The sequence below is a fragment of the Gymnoscopelus microlampas genome (genome assembly GCF_963454915.1).
Source record: "Gymnoscopelus microlampas genome assembly, chromosome: 21".
Taxonomy (NCBI): domain Eukaryota; kingdom Metazoa; phylum Chordata; class Actinopteri; order Myctophiformes; family Myctophidae; genus Gymnoscopelus; species Gymnoscopelus microlampas.
In genome coordinates, this window is record NC_139958.1 from 7036009 (window position 1) to 7060780 (window position 24772).

A 24772-nucleotide genomic window follows, 5' to 3' on the forward strand; every position below is an offset into this window, starting at 1 on the left:
TAAATGGAATTTTATTCAAAAGACTATGACTAAAACTAAATCAAACTTTGCTGTCAAAATCAACACTGGACCGTAGCCATAATTTCTTTACAGTACATAGAGGTTAATAGATCAGCACTGTTCATTGCTGTTTCAAATATCATGTTATTAATTTTCGAATCAGACCCCAAAAGTTCTCAGTTCTAATAATAATATTATTATAATATTAACTAATGTGACTTGCACAATTTGCATCATGAAAATGTCTGTCATTGTTATTCTTTGGTTACAGCATTGACCAGTTTCTGTACAATAGTCACATCTGCTGTTTATAAAGCCGCTTTCCACTCTGTACAGTTCTACTATTTGTCTATATGAAAAAGTAGGCTATGTTCAATAGTATATTCTGTTTTAAACAGGTATCATGTCAAAAACTGTGTGACATCTATTAAAGAAAAAAATGTGTTATGGGCCACTGTGCAAATACATACAGTACCATCTATGTAAATACTAATTTATTTGTGCTAAAACGGTATAATTTATTTGTGCTCGTTCATAATAATTGTGAGAATACAATCCTTTTTTTTTTTTTTTCCTTAAACATTTTGATCTGCAGAGGGCTTTCTTTGAAAGTTGTTTTCTCTACTTAAAAGATATATTATATCTAATTTCCATTCTCATCTCCACTGTGATGGGGAAGTTCCATAGAGGCTGTGTAAGGCGTTGGTTCTCAAAGTGGGGTCCGGGGACCCCCAGGGGTCCTTGAGGGAGTTCCAGAGGGTCCCCAGCTAAATGATAGATTAGGCACCAAATGGACCCTTATGGGTCTGTAACTCAGAGAGTGTACAAATGGACCAAATGGACCCTAACGGGTCCATTTGGTTCCATTTATACACTCTCAGAGTTACATTGACATAGATTTTACAATATAAATTGCGGTCCAAGTGATAGAAATGCCATTAAATGGGGGTCCGTAGGCTAATGCATGTCAAACTGGGGGGTCCTGGAAATTGAAATGCTTGAGAATGACCACTAGAGCCGTAAAAATCTCTTATGGGGGTCCTTGGCATATACTTTTAAAATGGGGGTCCATGTAAAAACCTTAAGGAACCCTGAGGGTCCCTGGACCCCACTTTGAGGAACCACTGATTTAGGAGAACTATAGAGACTGGATTGACTTAATGTTAAGGATATCTGCTATCTAGCAGGTGTCCCAGCAGAGCTTAACCACTTTACATGGGCCAACTTTGTCAAAGATTTCCAGAAATCTTCAAAAATAGCGGAAATAGCCTACAGATCTACAAGCTGGAAGCTATTTGCCCAAAATAGCGGATGTCTATTTTTAGCACAGAGGTTTGTTGTAGAGGGCAAATGAGTGCACAAAGGATAGACCAGTGGTTCTTTTTCATGTCAAGGACCATCCGAAATGACATGTATTTGGCCGCGGACCCCCATCTCAAAATATGTTGTTCCAGGGACCCCCCACAGAAGCAAAGATTTGAGTTACAAATGTTCGCTTCTGGAATATACATATATTCAAAGATTTGCACACATTTTCACGATTTTTCAAAAATAGCCAAAAGTATAAAAGGTTAAAGTGGTTCAAATTATTGTGATGCTATATTAACAACCCCTGGAACGCCCCCCGACGGACCCCTGGGGGTCCCCGGACCCCACTTTGAGAACCAATGGTATAGAGGCAACTCATGTCCAGTTTACTATAAGTGATTAAACGGTCACTTTACGATCAATACCGATCACCCTCTGACTGACTGTAGCCTATGTTCCTCCTTCTGGTGAATAACTGTGATTTATCATCATCTGAATAGTATATTATTTTGAATGTTATCAAAGAAGGGGTGGGACTTTTTTCGAATGTAATTTTTCTTTTTTTGGCGGGGGGGGATTATTTTGTAAATATATACGGTGATCATGGATTACGGTTTTCATCCCTGTGCAGATTACACGTTTTATTCACCGTGCGAAAACACAAAGAGAGTGTGTGTGTGTGTGTGTGTGTGTGGTTTGTGTGTGAGAGAGAGAGAGCAAATCTGAGTCTGAGATGGTGTGTATTGTTCTGCACACATATCTGTATATATACGTGTGTGTGTGTGTGTGTGTGTGTGTGTGTGTGTGTGTGTGTGCGCTCTCCTCCCCTGGCAGATGTAATCCTTCTGCTTTAATATCAGTCAGTTCTAATCAACCAATTCTATGCTTTGTGCATCATGTGTGAGTAGCTTATCCCAAGTTAATGGAAATGTTCCTTGTAATACTGTGCATTTAATAAAGGTGGTATGTCTTACAATAACGCCTGAGTATGCAGTAGTATATATGCTTGAACTCAGAACATCTGTTTACGTCATTCTAATTTCTGTACAACATATCTGTCCACAAGGTAGTTAGCTCTAGGCCTTGCCGAGCCACACGGCTTCTGTAGCATGAGACACCAAAGTACATAAGTATAACTAAATGCATTTGAAATTAAATAAAAGTTACTTTTCAGTATTCCAATTAAAAAATAGCAGATCTACAAGCTCAAAACGCACTGCGATGCGTTTCTTTTGAGCTTGTAGATCTTGTAGATTTTGCTACTTTTGTGTGACATAGAATGCAAAAGTAAGGCATTAATTTACGGGGGAAAAAAGTACAGAGATAAGCGGTTTCTGCCCGACAGTATATGCAATGTGACCCTCTGTGTGGAAATATAGTGGCCCCCACAATCATCAAAGTTGCCCACCCCTGCTCTAGGCCAGTGGTTCTCAAACTTTTTCGTGCCAAGGACCCCGAAATAGACACTTATTAGCCCGTGGACCCCCATTTGAAAAGATTAGCCAGGGACCCCCATAATAGAAGATTTTTACTGCTCTCTAGCAGTGATTTTCAACCATTTTAATTTCAAGGAGCCCCAGTTTGACATGTATTAGGGCTACAGACCCCCAGTTAATGGCATGTATGTCTCTGGGACCCCAATTCATTAAAGTAAAATCAATGTTAATTTAACTCTGAGAGTGTACAAATGGAACCAAATGGACCCGTTAGGGTCCATTTGGTTCCATTTGTACACTCTCAGAGTTACAGACCCATAGGGGTCCATTTGGTGCCTAATCTATCATTTAGCTGGGGACCCCCTGGAACCCCCTCAAGTACCCCTGGGGGTCCCCGGACCCCACTTTGAGAACCAATGCTCTAGGCCACTGAGCTGGGCCATAGATGACCAAGTAGTATTATTGTCTGTTATTCCATATCCTACTACAAATGCGCAAAATCTCTGTCTCTGTCAAGATGTCGTGAAAGTATCACAAAGGTTTGTGCCTTTAAAAAAAAAACGTAATAGCAACAAGGAAATCTGCCCAAAGTGCCCATACTTTGCTTGTACGCCGTCTATTTTCGCTGCGCGACACGACACCCGTGCTCAACTAAAGTATGACTCATCATGCCTTACATGCACACAGGTCAGACCTACAAGGTCATATGTAATTGGTCGGTACAGTATGGTGGCCTACCTCTGGTATAGTGCAAGATTTGTGGTTTGCTGCTCCATCATAAACGTTGTCCATTTGTACAGCAGGATACAATTAGGTCAGCCTGTGTTTTGTACACAAGGTAAGGACTTTAAACCCATTCAGATCGGGAATGCATCTGTGTCATTTTAGATTTCTTTGGCTATTCAAAAAAATAGCAGATCTACAAGCTCATAGTGCGGCACCGAGTGCCGCGCTATGAGCTTGTAGATCTGCTATTTTTGAAAACAAAATCCTGAAAATGAGTGGATTTTTTTTTTACTCAAATCTTTGCTTCTGGGGGGTCCCTGGAACCAAATATTTTGAGATGGGGGGTCCGGACAATTACATATCATTTTGGGGGGTCCTTGACATGAAACATGTTTGAGAACCACAGATATATATATAGCAACATGAGTGACTGCTAGGATTTAGATGACATTTGTAGAATCCCCCAGAATCAAAGATTTGAGTTAAAATATTCGCTTAAAAAAAAAATATATATACATAATCAAAGATTTGCACACATTTTCACGATTTAAAAAAAAAATAGCAGATCTACAAGCTCTTAGCGCGGCTATGAGCTTGCATATCTGCTATTTTTTTTATTGCCAAAGAAATCTAAATATGACACAGAGATGCGTTCCCGGTCATAATAAAGTCCAAGTGTGATACTTATGATAGAAGTGCGCATAGTGATGAGTTCATTTGCTGAATACATTCAAGTGTTGTTCCACAGAATGGGTTGTTTTCAACCTCCATTAACCTACATAAATACTAATTGCTCATAAATACAAATTTGGACCATCAAGGGCTCTAAAAATCCAATTTGCCATGATGCCAAACCAAGACAAAAGATAAATAAAAAATATACTTGAGGACTCAAAAGTAAACACAGTGCAAGATTTGATGGTCTGTTGGTTTCATCAAAAGCTGTGCGGTTTTTATTGTAGTATTCTAAATTTACATAAAAAAAACAAAGTCTGCCCATTATGAAAGTTAACGTTAATTCAATATACATCTCATTGTATTTTACATAAGAGGGTAAAGGAGTATAGGCATGGAGGTGGCATGATTCATAATCAAGGCTCGATAGAATTTTAAAAATATAAACGAATAAATAGAAAGTGCTATCGAAACCAGAGAAAGTCCTTTCTCTTTAAAAAGAAATTAGGAAAAATAAAAAATAAATCTGCAATGTGACAAAGTCTCAAAGCTCCCCTTCGCCTATACACGCAAATTAAAACAAGTCGACTAAAGAAATACGTCGGAAAACTGAGGCTCGATTCACATACCGGTGGAAAAAATATCCGATCTGTGACCTCACAACACGTCACGGTGCGACGCTCTGTGAGCCCTTAAGAGCTGATATTGTTGGTGTGACCACCAAAGTAGGCCTAATAAATCAGCCATAAGCAGAAAATGGATGACACCGAAGGGTAAAAATGGAGAAATAAAAGATACTAGGTCTTCTGTACTTGTGCAAACAAAATTGAAACTATATTAGGTGTTTTTCTGCATTTCATCGCCGACATCGACATCCAGGAACTATACGAACGGGCCAGCTCGTGTTGTTTTTAAACTGCTCCCGTCGACCGCAGTGTCACAGATATGGAACTGGGAGATGTACACACATTGCAGCGTATTTGTTACACTAACCGCACAATCCAATAGCTCCTCTCTTTTGACTGGAAAGAGAGAGACACACACACACACACACACACACACACACAAAAAAGGGATAGACTAAAAATCTCAGATTTCATAATACTCAATTTACCAGACTTAATTATTATGTCTCAAATAACCGTTAAAAAAACAAAAAAAAAAGTTGTTGAAGGTTGAAGAAAGCTTTGGGATATTTTTTTTCCATTTTAATGACTAAGGTCATTAAAAAGTCATGCACGCTTCAAATAACCGCATGCAGTAAGTTATGGTAAACCATCCAAGCACTTTTTATTTATTAATAGTCATAAATACACACAGCAGCTTCTTCAGAGGAGACTTAGCGCCCTCTTCAGGTTTGAATGTGGAGTATTTATAAAGGAGAGCCTGTTTTGTTTTTTTTTGCATTTTCACAGGATAAAGCAAACAGTCTTGCCACAAGTTAAACCTGTAATGCTTTCCTGATGAAGCAAAAAAATAAAATTAAACAAAAATTAAAACAAAAAAAAAGGTTATGTGGAATTTTGATTATCATCTTCATATATATTTATATTTATATCTCTTTCCTTTGCTCATGATACTCTCTTTCCTGGTTGCCACTGCACACTTTTAAGGCCAATGGACACCAGATGGATTATGATGCAGAGAACGATAAACGTTGAAACTTCACGTCATGTGACATCACATGCCATACGAGGGCATTAAGATGCAAGCGGATCCGGCAGAGAAAGAAATACGCATGAGTTCTATTTTTGCCTTGGTCTGCTTGCATTTTAATGCAGTGGTTCTCAACCAGTGGTGCGGGGACCACCAGTGGTCCTAGGGAGGAGTACGAGGTGGTCCCCCCAGTGAAATTAGTTAACATAGCGTCACAATCATTTTAACCAAATAAGATTTGGCTATTCAAAAATAGCAGATCTACAAGCTCATAGCGCGGCACCGAGTGCCGCGCTATGAGCTTGTAGATCTGCTATTTTTGAAAAATCGTGAAAAATTGTGCAAATCTTTGATTATATATGTTTTAAAGCGAACATTTTGTTACTCAAATCTTTGCTTCTGGGGTGGGGGTCCCTGGCACAAAACATTTTCAGATGGGGGTCCGCGCGCTGCCAAATGTATATCAATTTAAGGGGGTCCTTGACATGAAAAGGGTTTGAGAACCACTGCATTAAGAAGCAAGCAGATCCGGCCGAGAAAGAAATACGGCACGTGTTCTATTTTTGCCCCCGGTCTGCTTGCTTGCGTCTTAATAATGCACTCGGTACGGGGGATGCTACGGCTTCCGTATCGTAATGCATCTGGTATACATCTCCCCCCCCCCCCCCCCACCCACGTTATTTCTTGCACTTTTTCCCCCCCGTTTTGCTCTCCATTTTGTTCACTTTTGTTCACAATAAAAACAAAAACAAAACAAAACGATGATAGACCTGAAAAATTACAATCACCAAAAAAAAAAAAGACCTCTGAGAAAAAAAAGGAGAAATAAAACAAAGACAAAAAACGAAACAAAAAAAAAGGCTGCTTCTTCTTTTTTTTTTTTCTTGCCCGTTCATTGGCAGTTGCAGCAGAGGAGAGGACACAGTCTGGTTGTCGAAGGAGGAGCTCCTCGGACGACATCAAAGAGGAGGCGTGGGAGGCTCCTCCTTCGCTGTGGTGGAGGAGGAGGAGGAGGAGCTGGTGTTGGAACTCCTCCCCTGCTCCCTCAGCTGGAGGTTCTCCAGGGCCACGTCCAAAGGCATGATGTCCACGCAGCCCATGGCGCCGAAATCGGCAAAGTCCCGGCGGCGGCCGCGCTCCATGTTGTCCTCGTCCGAGGACGAGCTCTCCTCCTCCTCGCGGTGCATCAGCGTGGACAGCAGCAGCTCCTGGACGAACAGGCTGCGGTCGGCGCGCTCCCCCTCCAGCAGCTGACGCTCCGCCTCGGACAACTTGGGCTCGTTCAACCTGTGTGGTGGAGAGACGATAAGGAAAAGTCGTTTTTGAGTTTTCCGAGGTTGATTTAGTACACTATTAACACATTGAACGCCAGAGGTTAATCTCATAATGTACTCACCAGTGCCAAGGTTTTATTGTTGTTTTTTTGTTTTTTTCATGTCGCCATAGACCCCGCTAAATCCGGTAAAAACGCGCGTTCATTGGGTTCTACACACACAGGGGATCTGTGTGCGACGAGCAGAAAAGACCGCATCTCTTTACGTTCTGCCATCTTGAAGCTACTGTACAGGGGTAAACGCTAGACCGTGCGATGCGAGGAGAAAAACTACACCGGAGATAATCAACTTAGAAACCGGATCCCAGACAGAAAGTGGGTGTGATCGAAAAAAACGGAAACGGGATATTTCTGTTTCCGGTAATGAAACCGGAACCGGATCAAAAAATTCTGGAAAGTGCACCACAAAATTTCATAACGGATTTTCAAAATAGCGGAGGTTCGCATAGATCTACGCGACTGGCACGCTGCGGCTTTAAATAGGTTTGCGTAGATCTACGCGACTGGCAGCCAATGTGTTAACCAGACGATATAAAAAGACAGGAAAATGTAAGGGTAGGAATAAAAAGGTAGAGGCAGGGAACCCAAAAGGGTTTGCATAGTCATGTTTCAAAACATAAAAATAAAATGAATAATGGCCCAAAATAGAGACACCAGGTTAAAGGGACACTTTGCCAATGACGCAGAACAATATGTTCGATGTCTTTGTCCTGACATTAGGACTATTTTATTGCCATCTAATGATCTCACATTCAAAATAGTCAAAGTATAAATGTCTTCTTAAAGCCCACATACAGTTTTGAGTGTTTCCTAAACAATTGGCAACAACATGTAGAACACATTACATTACAGTTGAAGATGAAGAAGAGGCTTTAACCTTTGCTTTCATAAAATATCCGAGACCATTAGGGTTTTTTTGAAAGATGCTTCCGAATCCGAACATGTATTCTATTGCTAGCTTGACCACTTCAAACACTCCTTCATCTAATCTATTGCTAGTGTGAACACCTTAATTACTCTCTCATCTTAAAATCCAAAAATAGCCTATATCTACAATTATGGCCTCTATAGCCATTGGTCCAGCTCAAATGTTCGGTCTTCTTTTTTTCAGTTGGTCAGTTGTGTTCCCTTCTCCAGATACAGTGTTCACATAACGAGAAATAACATCCATCCCATGCATCTTCTTTTTTTGTGTTTTTTATACTCAATACTGACGCTACTAAATATGACAGCATAAACTGTCTGACGAAAACTATATAAAAACTAAATAAAAACTAAGCAATGAAGACTAAAACTAAGACTAAATATACTGACAATTTTGTCAACAAATAAAAACTAGACTAAAATGTTAGTGAGGCACTAGTGGATAAGAGATCCAGTAGAACTAAAAGACAAGTCATTTTATGCTTGGTTGCACTCTGAAAATAGCAGATCTACAAGCTCACAATGTGTCACCGCATAGATCTGCTATTTTCATCACGCAACCAAGTGTAAAATCAGCCATTACGACACCATCAAGGCGACTAAATCAACTGTATATTAAACGACTATAATCTTATGATATTTAGTCGACTAAAACTAGACGGAAACTTAAAACTTTTCAGATGACTAAAACTAAATCAAGCTGTCAAATCAACACCGATTTGTACACTCTCAAGAGTAAAAGATCAAATGGGCGTTCAATTCAAAAGGTTGAGAATCACTGTAATCTATACCAGTGATTCTCAACCTTTTTCATGTCAAGGACCCCCAAAATTATATGTATTTGGCCGCGGACCCCCATGTCAAAATATTCAGTTCCAGGGACCCCCCAGAAGCGAAGATTTGAGTTACAATGTTCGTTTTCAAAAATACTATATTCAAAGATTCGCACAAATTTTCACGAATTTTCAAAAATAGCAGATCTACAAGCTCATAGCGCGGCACTCGGTGCCGCGCTATGAGCTTGTAGATCTGCTATTTTTGAATAGCCAAAGTATAAAAGTTTAAAGTGGTTAAAATGATTGTGATGCTATATTAACACATTTTGCTGGGGACCCCCTGGAACCCGCCCCCCCCCCCCCCGCCCCCCCCCCAAGGACCCCTGGGGGTCCCCGGACCCCACTTTGAGAACCACTGGGTCTATATACTGACCGTGCTAAGAGGAACTGGGAGCTGTGGGGAGAAGATGAGGGGTTGCTCTCCACCGCGGAGGCAGAGTTGCCGGTCCCGGCCGCCCCGGCGTTGGGCGGGGGGATGGCGGTGCCGATGTTCCCCGGGTTGTTGCCGCGGCGCGTGGCGTGGCGGCCCGTCTCCAGCTGCTGCCGTGCCGCCTGAGCCTGCTGGCGCTCCAGCTGCAGCTGCATCTGGAGCTGCTGGAGTTGCGACGCCGACGGGCCGGACGAGTTGATCTGCCCGCCCGCCGCACGCCGCACGCCCGACAGCTGAGACAAGAGCTCTGATTGGAGGAGGAGACACAGGGGAGAACATGATGAGAGTGAGCCTCCAAATGTTCAATTGCTTCTCAGATTATTCACTGTTCAACAAAGCATATTTAACGATACTTAAAGGGATAGTTCACCCCCAAAATGACCTTTTTTTTCTATCAATCAGTCACTCCATGAGGTTGAATTCATGGACATCATTTTGTTTTTGTCGCATTCCTAAGGCAATAATTTGATGACCGGCAGGAGGTCATTAAACAGAGTCCTTTGTATCCCCTACCGGAACCGCTGCCTACCGGTCCGCTTGTCATCAAATTATTGGCTTAGGAATGCGACAAAAACAAAAGAATCTCCATGAATTCAAGTCTCCATGGGGTGACTAATCGATAGAAAAAAAAAACTTTTTTGGGGGTGAACTATCCGTTTAAGGCCTTCACAACTTTTCCCAAAAATGGCTGATCTACAAGCTCATAACACGCTGTGCTGTGGGCGTGTAGATCACCAGAAGAGGTAAAGTCCTTGACCACCGACTACTGAGATTTGTTTCAAGTTGCTATTTGAGAACATTTAACTTATAAACCAAAAAAACTTAAAAAATAACTTTGACAGATAAGAAACAAACACAAACTGAACTTTACCATTCTTAAGCACGCATTTTTGAAAATGTTATAAAATAAATGTAATACATTGTATAAATATGATGCCTTGTGAAACGGGACATTCTGCATAATGATTACTTTTCCTTTTGTTATTTTAAGTACATTTTATGATTAATCCACATCTGAGAGGAGCCTACAGTATATAGCATCACATACATCCCTGCTCCTTCAGTCTCTCACCTGCAATGGGATCCATGGCTTCTCTGTTACTGGGGGTGTAGGTGGAGCTCTGTGATGAGGACAGCCCCCCCGTAGAGCCACTGGTAAAGTGCATATTGGTCCTACGTGCCCGGGGACCACCCAGACCTCTGCCGGGGTGGAACATTCTACGTACGTGTCGGACACTGCTGGACTCGTCGTGAGAACACACCGAGTTAAGGCTCAACGTGTGATACTGTGGTTATTATCAGTGACATGAGACTGACACACAAGAAACATGTAATATATATATATATATACTGTAAATACATGCACGTAAGCAGCATTTCTTAGTAAAGCTGGCAGCATTACTCCAAAGCAGTGTTGATTTCGTCGACTAAAACTATGTTTGGTTACGCTCGGGTGTTGCGCTGAAAATATAATAGATATACAAGCTCACAACGATCGGCTATTTTCAGCATGCAACCAAGTGTAAAATCAGCCATTATGACACCGGCAAAATACATTTTAGTCGACTAAATCTATAGTAATCTTATGATATTTAGTCGACTAAAACTAGACAAAAACTAAAACATTTCAGATGATTCAAATATGACTAAAACTAAATGGAATTTTATTCAAATGACTAAACTAAATCAACACAGCTCCCTCTGCTAGTTTTCTTTTTGCTTCAGCAGGTATTGCCGAAACGAACAAAGTTCTCAGAGGACGAAACCGTTTAATACTTGCTGCAGTGAGGAGAATTCACCACAGATTTCCGCCGTCTGTTTACATCACCCACCGACTCTGCTTTGACACAATCTGTCTCGGAGGTTTCTCCATTTCTGGCGATAAGACACGGTGGACAGACAACGCGCACGTGCCATCTCTCTTCGTTAATTCATTGTCGCCAGCTTGTGTTTGTAGTCTCTCAGAGAAGGATTATCGAGGTTTGCACTATTTAACGTCCTCAGACAACATTCTTTCAAAAGTGTGTAACGCTGCTGGCAGATTGCGGAAATAAAACGGCATAAATCACAAGCGGATTGAGGTTCTGACCAATCATACATACAGTACATGATGATCTGTGTGTGTGTGCAAAGAACTGTCCAAATGATATTTGACAAGGCAATGAGTTTGTTTGCTCTGAAATGATGTCATTTTGTTCTTATTGACCCGCCGAAAGCAACAACAACAAAAAAAGAAGTTCAACTTCATTTGGAGTATCATCTGCAGCCTTATCCCATGCAAAAACAGGAAAGCATCTGTGTCATTTTAGCGTTGGCTATTAGAAAATAGCAGATTTACAAGCTTGTACATCTGCTATTGTTGAACATTTTTTGAAAAATATTGTAACGTGTGAGAACTACTGATTTAGAAGGCATTTGTACACTCGGCCTCAGGTCTTAATAAGTCCTGCAATTATATATTGACGTACAGTACTAGCATGCACGCCCGCGCACTCACGCACACGCACGCACACACACACACACACACACACACACACACGCGCGCGCGCTCACACACACACACACACACACACACACACACACACACACACACATAAAGGGATATTAAATCTCTAGGTGCTCTGTGTTCCAGTGTGAGATGAGCGGTGAAGTCATCGGTCACATGGTTGGGGTCTCCTCCTGGCAATGCAGCACATATAGGACAGATCTGGGGGGAGAGAGAGGGTTAACCTGCTGCATTATCACCACAATACCTTACACACGTTAATGCCAACAAGAAGAAGACTGCACATCAAAGTGTGGTTCAAGGCATCAGGCCAAAACTAATGTAAGAACTAAAAATAACTTTAAGAGGTTTCATATATCGTATCGAGTGTGAATTTCAGTACAAAACACTAACTCACTTCCCATCTCACTCAGAATGGAAGTCTTCCCTATCCTAGCCCTGATTGATATACTATATTAATAACAACAGCAAATAACCTGTTACAATACAGGAAGAAAGGGAACTATAATAAAGTTAGCATTTAATAAAATAAATAATACAGAATAAAAGTTCCAGCCACAAAAATTCAACAAATGAATAAGGTAATCAAATAAAAAATATCATTCAATCAATTAAATTAAATAAAAGACAATGCAACAAGAATGTAAAGCAATAATTGCTTTAATTACCGTCAAGTGAGTTTTCAACCTCGGGTCTTTAACCACATAAAGCCTTATTATACTTTATCGTACGATGGTTAGCAAAAATAGCCAATCGACAAGCTCACAAAGTGTTTTTTTATTTTTGAACATGTTTGAGGCCAGGTTGAAAGCCTTTAATGTACAAACAACAAGGAGCAGTCAGGAGGGTTCTCTCTGTCTCATATGATGTCAAGAGATCAGAAATACAACTCAGGGCCAAGCCGTGCAAACACTTAGAAGAGTAATCAATAAAGTAAATTGTAAAAATGAACAGGCAGCCCATGAAGAGATGCTAAAAACAGGGAAATCTGGTCCAGGGCTTTTTTTTGTTTAGTTAAAGGCCTTGCTGCAGTCTTCTGAACAGTGGAACACACTGACTGGAGCTGATCCTGCTCTCTGACTGGCTCCAAAAGAGATAAACTGAAATAGCTGTTCTCCTCCTGGCCAACATGCCTTTTTTGGGACTTTTTAATCAATTCACCGTTTTCCAATTTCCGACATGGATGAAGCCTAATATTTTACAATTAATTAATAAGGAAATTGTAAGAATGTTTAAAAGGTGCAGCAATATTTAAATTGTAAAGGATTAGAAAGGCACTTCATGAATAAGAAGGTTTGTCAGGTGGTCTCTTTTAGCCCATTAAGACCTGGAACGCATCTGTGTCACTTTAGATTTCGCGCTATGAGCTTGTATATCTGCTATTTTTGAAAAATCTTGAAAAATATATTTTTAGATTTTTTTCCAAAAAAACTGTTAGGATTTAGAGAACATTTTTAATTATCGCCTCAGGTCTTAACTCATTGAGTGCCAGAATTGCCAGAATTATATAGAAATATGTTGTCCCAGTGCCAGAGTTTTTTTCAAAGTAAAAACAAAAGTGCTTAGGAAGCGAGATACAGCCTTTTTCAGTTATACGTTAAACAAGGAGTGGATGGAGCTGCACATCTTCAGATGATGATATCTTGGGTTCTGAACATGTTTTTTCTTTTTTTACTATTTTTTCGAAAACACGTCAAACACGTCATTGGCCCCCAGCGCCATAGCGGTAAAAACACGTGAAACACGTTAATGCCACTCAATGAGTTAATGGGTTACAGGAGACAGAACTCTCATGTGGTCTGTAAAAAGGCATATATATGGTTTATATACTCACCACCTCTGTGGAGGTTTCTGCATGTTCTGAAGTGACGTGCTCCTGCAGAGAGGTCTCTGTGTAGCCCATCTTGCCACAATAGGGGCAAGTGAACGACTGCGGTTGCTCTACTGAGAAAGTGTCTCCACCATAATACAAGTCTGTGGAAAGGAGGACACAAAGAAGTATTGTTGTTGTTACAGTAGTCTTAAACCCAGCTCAGTGGGCCTTGTGGTGGTTTGAGGGTACACCATGATGGTACACCACTGACTGGGGAGGTCAGGGTTCAAATTCAAACCACCGGCTGAGTCATACCAACGACTATAAAAAAAGAAGTGGTACCCAATGTCTCCCTGCTTAGTTAGCACTCAGCACCAAAAGGGTACGATTGGGGGTAAAGTGCCCCTGCGCCCAATACTAGCCCATCCAATCCTGGAACGCATCTGTGTCATTTTTAGATTTGAGCTATAACCATTATTTTATGCTTTAGCTATTCAAAAATAGCAGATCTACAAGCTCTGCTATTTTTGAAAAATCGTGAAAATGTGTGCAAATCTTTGAATATATATATATTTTTAAAGCGAAAATGTGTAACTCAAATCTTTGCTTCTGGGGGTCCCTGAAGCAAAATATTTTACAAATATCGCTTTAAAAATATATATATTCAAAAGATTTGCACACATTTTCACGATTTTTCAAAAATAGCAGATCTACAAGCTCAAGACATCTAAAATGACAGAGATGCTTTCCCAGATTGAATGGGCTAGTGTCATGTCCAAGGGGTGTACTTGTGCACTAAGCTACCTCACGCGAAGGAAACGTATATATATTAGGCTCCTGACCTGTGAGCCACCAGGCTCTCAAACCGTTGGTTCTTTATGTTAGCCTCAAGCAGCTCCAGGAATCGACAACAGATAATACACTCAATATGTTTAACCTTTACAGTATAACTGGTGCGAGGCGTCTGCCACAGCAGAGCGTGTCTATTATAATATTAACTGAAGCTGCTACACTGACCACGGAGTACCAACATGGGTTATTTCTACGCAGTTGGTCTCTCTTACTTATTCACCTACTTCTTTTTCTTCCAACAGGTGAAAACAACATGGTAAAATGATAAATACCTCATTGTACCAGAGGCAACGTGACACAACAGTGCAACCGTGTGGGATTTATTATCATTGCACATAAAAATAAATGTTTGGAACTGTATCAGTGTTGATTTCGTTGACTAAAACTATGACGAAAAATGTCCGTCGACTACCTTTTTTCACTGACTAAAACGAAATAAAAACAAAATAACAACAAAGCTATATGAGGACTAAATATACTGACAATTTTGTCCAAAAATTAAAACTAGACTAAGATGTTTGGGAGGGACTAGTGGAGAAGAGATCCAGTAGAACTAAGACAAGTCATCATGGGTGCGTGCGGGTGTCACAGACCGAAAATAGCGGATCTACAAGCTCACAACGGGTTGGAGTGCGAGGCGTTGTGAGCTTGTAGATCTGCTATTTTCGGAATGCAGCTAAATGAAAATCAGCCATTTCGATGCCATCACGGCCCGCCAAAATACATTTTAGTCGACTAAATCAACTGTAGATTTAGTCGACTCAAATGCACTCAAAACTCAAAGTGTTTCACTGTATAATTACTCCACAGGAGTAATACAAGAAAAAGAGGCGACCACCACCTTCCTTGGATTTCTATCAGGAGCTGTCCAAAAACAGGGACGCCAGGTTGAAAGCAAATATTAACAAGAGCTTGTGACTAAATAATAACTACATTGGATCCACTAGAACATCATGTTCTTTTTTACCGAGTAAAGTAAAGGTTTTCACCAGACAGCAGCGATATATATATACATTATTCAAGTAAGTCAAATATAATGAGCGAGACGTCCCGGTTTGTCTTAACCGGTGCAGGAAAATTGTAATAGGGACAGAGAGCGTATCTTGTAGCTCCAGAGACATGGGGGCCTCACGGTTTAATAATGAAAGCGATGACAGCAATTGATCTCAAGATTAATTAGATGAATCACGAGGGGATGAGTCTCATCACAAAATAGACATTTCAGCTAGCATTGGTTTCCAATACTGGTACTACTACTGTTGGTGTCCTTGTAATACTAGCTGTCTAATCAGGGACTGGTTAGACCTGGAATGGCAGGTTAATGTAAGAAAAGGTGCTGTACAGTAAGTGATATCTTTGGTTAAAATAAGTGTTAAATATCTCTATATCCTGACAGTAATCATTGCTATAGAGTGTTTGTTCAGAAACAGGGATCGTTCTGTCTCTCTAGCTCTTTAGAAAACTCAAAATAAATTTTCATCAAAATGATTGTTCAGGAGAGCGACCTCATACAGGATAAACAAATTAAATTGGAAGTGAAGTATTTTCAGTTTACTGAAGAGCTGGATGCAAAAGGTATTTCACATTATACTCGTGTTGGTCATTTGTGTGACTAGGAAAGCCATCTAGGCTATAAGCCAGGTTCTTCTTACCATAGTCTACCCTGGTTAATATACACTGCATGGCGTGCTCTGTGGTGTGCCGTGTGGTCGTGGCGCCGCTCTCGTAGCACGACGCACACAGGTCGTAGTCGTAGCAGATTAAACACTTGAACCGTCTCCCTCTGAAGTTCCCTTTTAAACAAGCATCGCAGCTCACACCTGCAGAAAACAGGGAAAAAAAGGACATTTGTAAGATGTTGTCAACTTTGTGAGATGTTTGTAGTCGTGAGTCCCATGGGTTGAGAATATGAAGTCTAAACCTAAGGCAGTGGTTCTCAAACTGTCAAGGTCCCCCAAAATGATATGTATTTGGCCGCGGACCCCCCATCTCAAAATATCTCATCTATACCCTACTGAAAAGAGTTTAACCACTTGAACCCCAGCATCCCCAATCCCCATTCTGGGGGGGAACGTTCACCATAAATATCAGATCTAGAGGCTGACGTGTTGTTGCGAGCTTGTAGATTGGCTATTTTTGGTGAAGAGATTTGATTTAGAGGGAAGAGTGCACCGAGTACACAGTGCAACTAAGGTCTGTTTTACCAAGTCAACATGGTTAAGTGTTTAGTAAAGTAAGGTGAACAGCTCCAGTGTGAACGCTCATGTTCATTTTCTTAGACTTGCTGATCTGTAGACTTTACTGTCAAGGATCTAGCATTTTGTTTTGTATTGCACTTGCACAAAAATGAAGGTGAAAGCAGGCAGAATATCTAGTGATTTTTGTAACTTAACCTTTTCCATGGGGACAAGTCTGAATGTTATTCCTGAATCCTGACAAAATGGTAAAGCCAACTGAACAGCAGTGTTGATTTCGTCGGCTATAACTACAAGAAATGTTCGTCGACTACCTTTTATCACTGACTAAATAAAAACTAAGCTACGATGACTAAAGCTCAGACTAAATATGTTGACAATTTTCTCAACAAATAAAAACTAGACTAAACTGTTAGTGAGGGACTAGTGGAGAAGAGATCCAGTAGAACTAAAAGACAAGTCATTTTATGTTTGGTTGCGCTCGGGTGTTGCGCTCTGAAAATAGCAGATCTACAAGCTTGTGTCACGCTGCGACGCGTTGTGAGCTTGTAGATCGCCTATTTTCAGCATGCAACCAAGTGTAAAATCAGCCATTACGACGTCATCAAGGCACCGCCAACATACATTTTAGTCGACTAAATCAACTGTAGATTTAGTCGACTATAATCTTATGATATTTAGTCGACTAAAACTAGACACAGTAAAACATTTCAGATGACTCAAATATGACTAACTAAAGAGACTATGACTAATACTAAATGGAATTTCATTCAAGAGACTAAAACTGAAACTAAATTTGCTGTCAAAATCAATACTACTGAACAGTCAGGAATAGTGTGCTCACCAATGAAGTACCCTACTCTGTGGAATTGATGTCACGCACAAAGGGACACGAAATATATTTCTGGACCACATTAATGTTAACAAGAGTACGTAAGTAAGGCCTACGTCACCAACAGGGACACTGTCAAGTTTTAAGGCTGCATTTTGACATGGCCAGCTGCTGCTCCAAATAAAATGTTAATGTGCAAACTACAGTAGTTTGCACATTAACATTTATACGTAGCAGTAGCAGCTGCTTGTGCAGACCTTTCTTCGTAATATGTTCTTTTTTTTTTGTCAGCGACCAGCAACATGGATGTGCAAAAAAACAATTCCTTTTGAATCAGTACATCTTGACACAGACCTGCTTTTCAGCGGTCCTGGGGGACAGTTATCTGTGGCAACACCGATCCAGACTTAACCTCATTCAAGCCGGGAACGCATCCGTGTCATTTTAAGATTTATTTGGGCTATTCAAAAATAGCAGATATACAAGCTCATAGCGCGGCACCGAGTGCCGCGCTATGAGCTTGTAGATCTGCTATTTTTGGGGAAAAGAAAAATCGTGAAAATGTGAGCAAATCTTTGAATATATACATATACATTTTTAACTCGAATCTTTGCTACTGGTGGGGGTCCCTGGAACAAAATATTTTTGAGATGGGTGTCTGCGGCCAAATACATATCATTTTGGGTGGTCCTTGACATGAAAAAGGTTTGAGAACCACTGATATTACAGCAACATACAAAGATTCGAGTTAAACAGTTTAGCTTTATAAAATATAGATTTTCAAAGATTTGCACACATTTTCACGATTTTTCAAAGAAATAGCAGATCTACAAGCTCATAGCTTGTATGAGCTTGTACATCTGCTATTTATCTGTATGAAATAATGGTTATAGCTTTAAAAAAAAGAATCTAAAATGAGTTGACACAGTATGCACAAAACACAACTAGCCCGGTTCATAAAATAAATACTGACCCTGAGTTCAGATACAACTGAGTCAAATTAGCTAGTAGTATATGTATATTACACATTTAAATGCCCACTGTTTGACAAATGACTAATTAAGTGTCAATAATAACGGTTAACCATGTAACCGTTTCTTCACATGCGAATAAAGCATTACTACCTTGTGTAACCTATACTATATATACACAAGGTACAGTAAGTTACCATGATGGTCCAGTGGATGAACACAATGTTCTCCCAATTTTAAAACTAGCTGATTTACTTGCCGTAAATAAACAATCTACACCAGGGGTCTTCAACAGGGGGTCCGGGACCCCTAGGGGATCCTCAGAGTTACTGCAGGGGGTCAGCCAAATCTTTGTGTGATAGGATTTTTTATTTTATCTTAACCACTTGAACCTTAGCATCCCTTTTCTGAGGAGAACTGTAGCCAAAAATAGCAGATCTACAAGCTCACAACGCCTCGCAGCGCGAGGCGTTGTGAGCTTGTAGATCTGCTATTTTTTATCTGCTACGTTGAAGACCACTGAACTACAAAGAGGTGTAGGCAAAATAGGTGTAGATGGAAAAAAGAGCAGACCGCGTAATCAAAAAATGTTGAATCTGAAACACAATTTTATACGATATAGAGGGGGTCCCTGCTTCATCTCTCTCTCTCAGCTAGGGGGTCCTTGGCCTGAAAACTTTGAAGACCCCTGGACTACACCAATAAGCTGAGCGTTGGACTCAGAGGGTATCGAGTAATATTATTCATATTTACTCTTTCCTTTGGTTTTGCTTATGACAACTGACTGACTGTCTCCTGGCCTGTAAACTAAAGGTAAACTTGTGTTTGCATAAACGAGCACCATAGCAACTCCCGGGCAGGAACGCAGGCAGTAAGTCACTTATTTGGATACCCAGGGAGAGACTAAATGAACACAATGAATACACAACTAAACTCCTCCGTGTTCATTTATCCATTTTGTTAACTCTGAGAGTGTACAAGTGTAGCCACACTCTCAGAGTTAACTCTAACACACACTCAGCATGTTACTGTGTAGCACCTCCTGACTTGATAATAGGTTAACCAGGAATGTAGACTGTAAGTCTGCCTGGTGTTACCCAGAGAGAGAGAGAGACTGGTCTGTACTGGTTATAAATATTAATGGTTAGCAGGTTTACTACCGATAAGCAGCTGGTTACCTACTACCTACTGGTCAGCAGTAAGTTACTGTTTAGCAGTAGGTTAGTTAGTACTGGTCAGCAGTAGGGTTAGGGTACTACTGGTCAGCAGCACTCAGCAGTAGGTTAGTACTGGTCAGCAGTAGGTTAGTACTGGTCAGGTTAGTACTGGTCATCAGTAGGCTAGTACCCTACTGGTCAGCAGTAGTGTACTAGTCTACTGGTCAGCAGTAGGTTAGTACTGGTCAGCAGTAGTGTACTAGTCTACTGGTCAGCAGTAGGTTAGTACTGGTCAGCAGTAGTGTACTAGTCTACTGGTCAGCAGTAGGGTATAGTCTACTGGTCAGCAGTACTAGTCTACTGGTCAGCAGTAGTGTACTAGTCTACTGGTCAGCAGTAGTGTACTAGTCTACTGGTCAGCAGTAGGTTAGTACTGGTCAGCAGTAGTGTACTAGTCTACTGGTCAGCAGTAGTGTACTAGTCTACTGGTCAGCAGTAGGGTACTAGTCTACTGGTCAGCAGTACTAGTCTACTGGTCAGCAGTAGGGTACTAGTCTACTGGTCAGCAGTACTAGTCTACTGGTCAGCAGTAGGGTACTAGTCTACTGGTCAGCAGTAGGGTACTAGTCTACTGGTCATCAGTAGTGTACTAGTCTACTGGTCAGCAGTAGGGTACTAGTCTACTGGTCAGCAGTAGTGTACTAGTCTACTGGTCAGCAGTAGTGTACTAGTCTACTGGTCATCAGTAGTGTACTAGTCTACTGGTCAGCAGTAGGGTACTAGTCTACTGGTCAGCAGTAGGGTACTAGTCTACTGGTCAGCAGTAGGGTACTAGTCTACTGGTCAGCAGTAGGGTACTAGTCTACTGGTCAGCAGTACTAGTCTACTGGTCAGCAGTAGGGTACTAGTCTACTGGTCAGCAGTACTAGTCTACTGGTCAGCAGTAGGGTACTAGTCTACTGGTCAGCAGTAGGGTACTAGTCTACTGGTCAGCAGTAGGGTACTAGTCTACTGGTCATCAGTAGTGTACTAGTCTACTGGTCAGCAGTAGGGTACTAGTCTACTGGTCAGCAGTAGTGTACTAGTCTACTGGTCAGCAGTAGTGTACTAGTCTACTGGTCATCAGTAGTGTACTAGTCTACTGGTCAGCAGTAGGGTACTAGTCTACTGGTCAGCAGTAGGGTACTAGTCTACTGGTCAGCAGTAGTGTACTAGTCTACTGGTCATCAGTAGTGTACTAGTCTACTGGTCAGCAGTAGGGTACTAGTCTACTGGTCAGCAGTAGTGTACTAGTCTACTGGTCAGCATTAAGGTACTAGTCTACTGGTCAGCAGTAGTGTACTAGTCTACTGGTCAGCAGTAAGGTACTAGTTTACTGGTCAGCAGTCTCAGCAGTAGGTTAGTGAACATTGCCTGAGGCCAGGGGGACAGTCTGGTCTTGTTCTCATGACAGTGCATTCAGAGTAAATGTAAATCATAAGCATATGGAATGACACCACGATGAAGCCTCAGGATAATAACGTACAGTTAGGCAAATGAATGAGTCGTAAGAAGACCCTCTCTCTCTCGGCCACAGTGTCGTACTTATGACACAAATTATGTCTTTTTTACAACTGGGGTGGGAAAGTTTAAAGTGACGTCATTTGTATCGAGCATAATGGGATCATGTGACGCAGAAATAAACGAGCCTTCACGTTGAAAAGACGTCCTCCTGATCTGATGACATTAAACGTTAGCACTAGCAGGCTGTTGTATAGTTAGCTATGGTGATCTCCCCCCCTTCCTCCTCCCTAACTCCACACCCCCTCCCCGGCGGCTAGCATGCTAAGACTGTTAGCTTGCATTGTCATTACGAGACATATAAGAGCTCAAGATAAACCAACCCGCCGCGGGGCTCCTATAGCTTTAATGCTCTTTAAAACATTCACAAGAGGCAGGATATACATTCAGAACTGTCGTCCTCACTCAAAGGCGGTCGGAGTTACGAGATATATGGCTTTAAAATGCATGGTCAGCCAGCAGCATGAGCCCCATTTACAACAACATGGCAGTGGTAGCATGCTAGCTGCTGTGTAGAAGTACAAGCATAGTAGTAGAAGCATAATGCTAACCAGTTAGCATACTAATGCTAACCAGTTAGCATGCTAGTTGTGTAGTAAGTAGCATGATGCTAACCAGTTAGCATGCTAATGCTAGCTAAATGGTTAGCATGCTAATGCTAACCATTTAGCATGCTGGCTGTGTAGTAGCAGCAAAATGCTAACCAGTTAGCATGCTAGTTGTGTAGTTAGCACGATGCTAACCAGTTAGCATGCTAGCATCGTGCTAACCCAGGGGCAGGACGCCTTGGACACCTTTAGTATATTTGTGTCACTCTCACTCACCCTCATGTCGGGACATCCTACAGGACAATGACACAGACCCTCCTCCTCGAGGCTCTCTCTCCCCCCTCCTCGACACGGATCAGGGGGTCTGGTGGTGGTTGTGTTGATGTTGATATAAATAATAACACAGAAATAAAGGCGTGTTGTTGCTCTGTCTCTTTCTGTTTCTACTAGCAAGATGGATCCGCACAGGTTACGGTTTGTGTCTGCTGGCTGGGCTGTGCTTCTCCTCCTCCCCACCCCTCCCCGTCTGGTGCAGGGGCTCTCAACCTGTGGGTCGAGACCCCCCAGGGGTATAGGTCCAAAAATGTACAAATAAATACCACAATGAAATAAATAAAATCCACAATGAAATAAATCAAAAACACAATTATGAAAACATACAATTACAGGGGGGTCCCCAAATGATTGATTGATTGATTGACATTTTTATTAGGCAAAAGAATGTAAAACAACACAGTTACATTTATAATGCTTTTGTCTAAAAGGTCCGGCCAAAAAAGTCCTTCTGCGGGCTTGTTTCCGTTGGGGTCCTTGAATTAATTTCATAGACATATATAGTAGCAACCAAACAGTTCATGATTTTGAGGGAGTCCCCAGATGACAGTGAACTGAGTGAAGTGACAATTTGTAAGGACTTTTAAGACCCAAAAAAAGAGAGAAAAGAAAGAAAAGAAAAAGACCAGTAATGCATCAAAAGTAATCGACGAACTGTACAGTACCATAAAAACTGGTCACACATTGGCCAAATTGTCCAATAGACAGAGGCAACATTTGTGAAAATAGCAGATCTACAAGCACACAATGCCGTTGTGAGCTTGTAGATCTGCTATTTTCACAATATTTATCTGTGGAACCGAGTCAAACTATTTTAATGCCTCAACTCAAATATGATTATTTTGGGGGGTCCCCAGTTCAAATATGATTTTTTGGGGGGGTCCTCAGTTCAAATATGTAATTTTTTTGGGGATCCCCGGTTCAAATATGATTATTTTGGGGTCCCCAGTTCAGATATGATTTTTTTGGGGGGTCTCGGCTTGAAAAGGTTGAGAACCACTAGTGTAGTGTACGTACTAAGGAGTAGACACTAGGGGGCGTACTTTCCCATAAAAGTGCAAGTAGTGTAGTAGTGGGTTCCATGGATCTTCAATAGGGGGTCAGGGACCCCTAGGGGGTCCTCAGAGTTACTACAGGGGGTCCTGCAAATCTTTGTGTGATATAGGATTCTGAGGGGAATGAGGGGAACATTAGACAAAAAATAGCAGATCTACAAGCACACGAGGCGTTGTGTGCTTGTAGATCGGCTATTTTTGGCAATGTGTAGAGGGAAATAAGATCTAATTTAATTTGATCTGTAACACAATTCTATACAATATGGGTGGGGGTCCCTGCTTCATCTCTCTCACAGCCAAAGGGGTCCTTGGGCTGAAAAACGTTGAAGACCCCTGCTGTATAGGTTTGGAACCTCAATCTCATCCTTTGGCTTAGGGCCCATTCTTTTTTCTGGATCAGGGCTCAATATATCTATTATTATTATTCGTTTGTGTGTGTGTGTGTGTGTGTGTGTGTGTGTGTGTGTGTGTGTGTGTGTGTGTGTGTGTGTGTGTGTGTGTGTGTGTGTGTGTGTGTGTGTGTGTGTGTGTGCGTGCGTGCGTGCGTGCGTGCGTGCGTGCGTGCGTGTGTGCGCGCGTGCGTGTGTGCGCGCGTGCGTGCGTGTGGGTGAGTGAGTGAAAGAGAGTACATTTTTATCACACATTGTTTGAACCGGTATAAACAAAGGCCTAGTAAACTATACCTGCAACCTCCGCCGCCCCCTTCTGACGTTGCACAAACAAAGGTTGATTCATGAGAAAAAAAAACACATTCTTCATAATAAAGTATTTTATTTTTTCTGCATAAGATTCAGTTCATTTCTGTGCTCAACGAGGAAACATACACTCCATACAAACCAGTGCATTATAATAATGTAGTCTTCACAGCAGTGTAGAGGAATAGGTTCAGTCTCCCCAAGTCTCCTTTTGTTGCCTCTTTCATGTCTAGTCTGTTTCTCATGAGACTATAAAGAGCAATATTTTAACACATCGTTTCTCAACGTCTGGCCCCAGGGGTCCACCGGGGGTCCCATAGCACTTGACCTAGCCTTGACGACCATGCAGTCTTATGCAAAGGTTCAAATGTCATTCAGATACAGTAGCATGTTGCCAGGTTCATTTGTAGAACCTGGCATCCTATAGTTTATATAGTGTCAATGTAGCCTACAGATTCTTTTAGATTTTATACTATGCTGTTTAGACCAGAGGTCTTCAATAGGTGGTCCGGGACCCCTTGGGGGTCCTAAGAGATACTGCAGGGGGGCCACCAAATCTTTGTGTGATTGGGACTTTATTTTTTTATTTTTACATGAACTATTGACACCTGGCATCCCAATTCTGGGAGGGAGCATAAGCCGAAAATAGCAGATCTACCAGCTCACAACGCTGGAAAAAAACTGTTTTAGACTGATGGTAGGTTCTTGGTTAGTAAGGCTAACACCTTATACATTGTAACTGGACCCTTACGGGTCTGTAACTCTGAGAGTGTACGAATGGGGGAGAAAAAAAATCTATATCTTTGGGACCACAATCTACACTGTACAATTTTCAGTGTTAATTTAACTCTGAGAGTGTATACGCTCTGAGTTATAGTTATAGTATTATAAGGGTCCATTTCGACCCTGTGCCGTGGTGCCCGGACCCCTG

The 24772-nt window shown here is 41.4% G+C and overlaps 1 protein-coding gene across 1 annotated transcript; it reads right to left on the reverse strand.

Moving 5' to 3' along the window:
• Positions 1 to 6509: 6509 nt before the first annotated feature.
• Positions 6510 to 22219, reverse strand: kcmf1 (potassium channel modulatory factor 1). The gene is made up of 7 exons (XM_084046911.1): positions 22035 to 22219; positions 16148 to 16315; positions 13665 to 13804; positions 11930 to 12031; positions 10397 to 10574; positions 9268 to 9571; positions 6510 to 7088 (listed from the first exon to the last, which is right to left on the reverse strand). Exons 1-7 carry the CDS (start codon positions 22048 to 22050, stop codon positions 6761 to 6763), a joined length of 1236 nt encoding a protein of 411 aa, XP_083903037.1. The 5' UTR covers positions 22051 to 22219; the 3' UTR covers positions 6510 to 6760.
• Positions 22220 to 24772: the final 2553 nt, after the last annotated feature.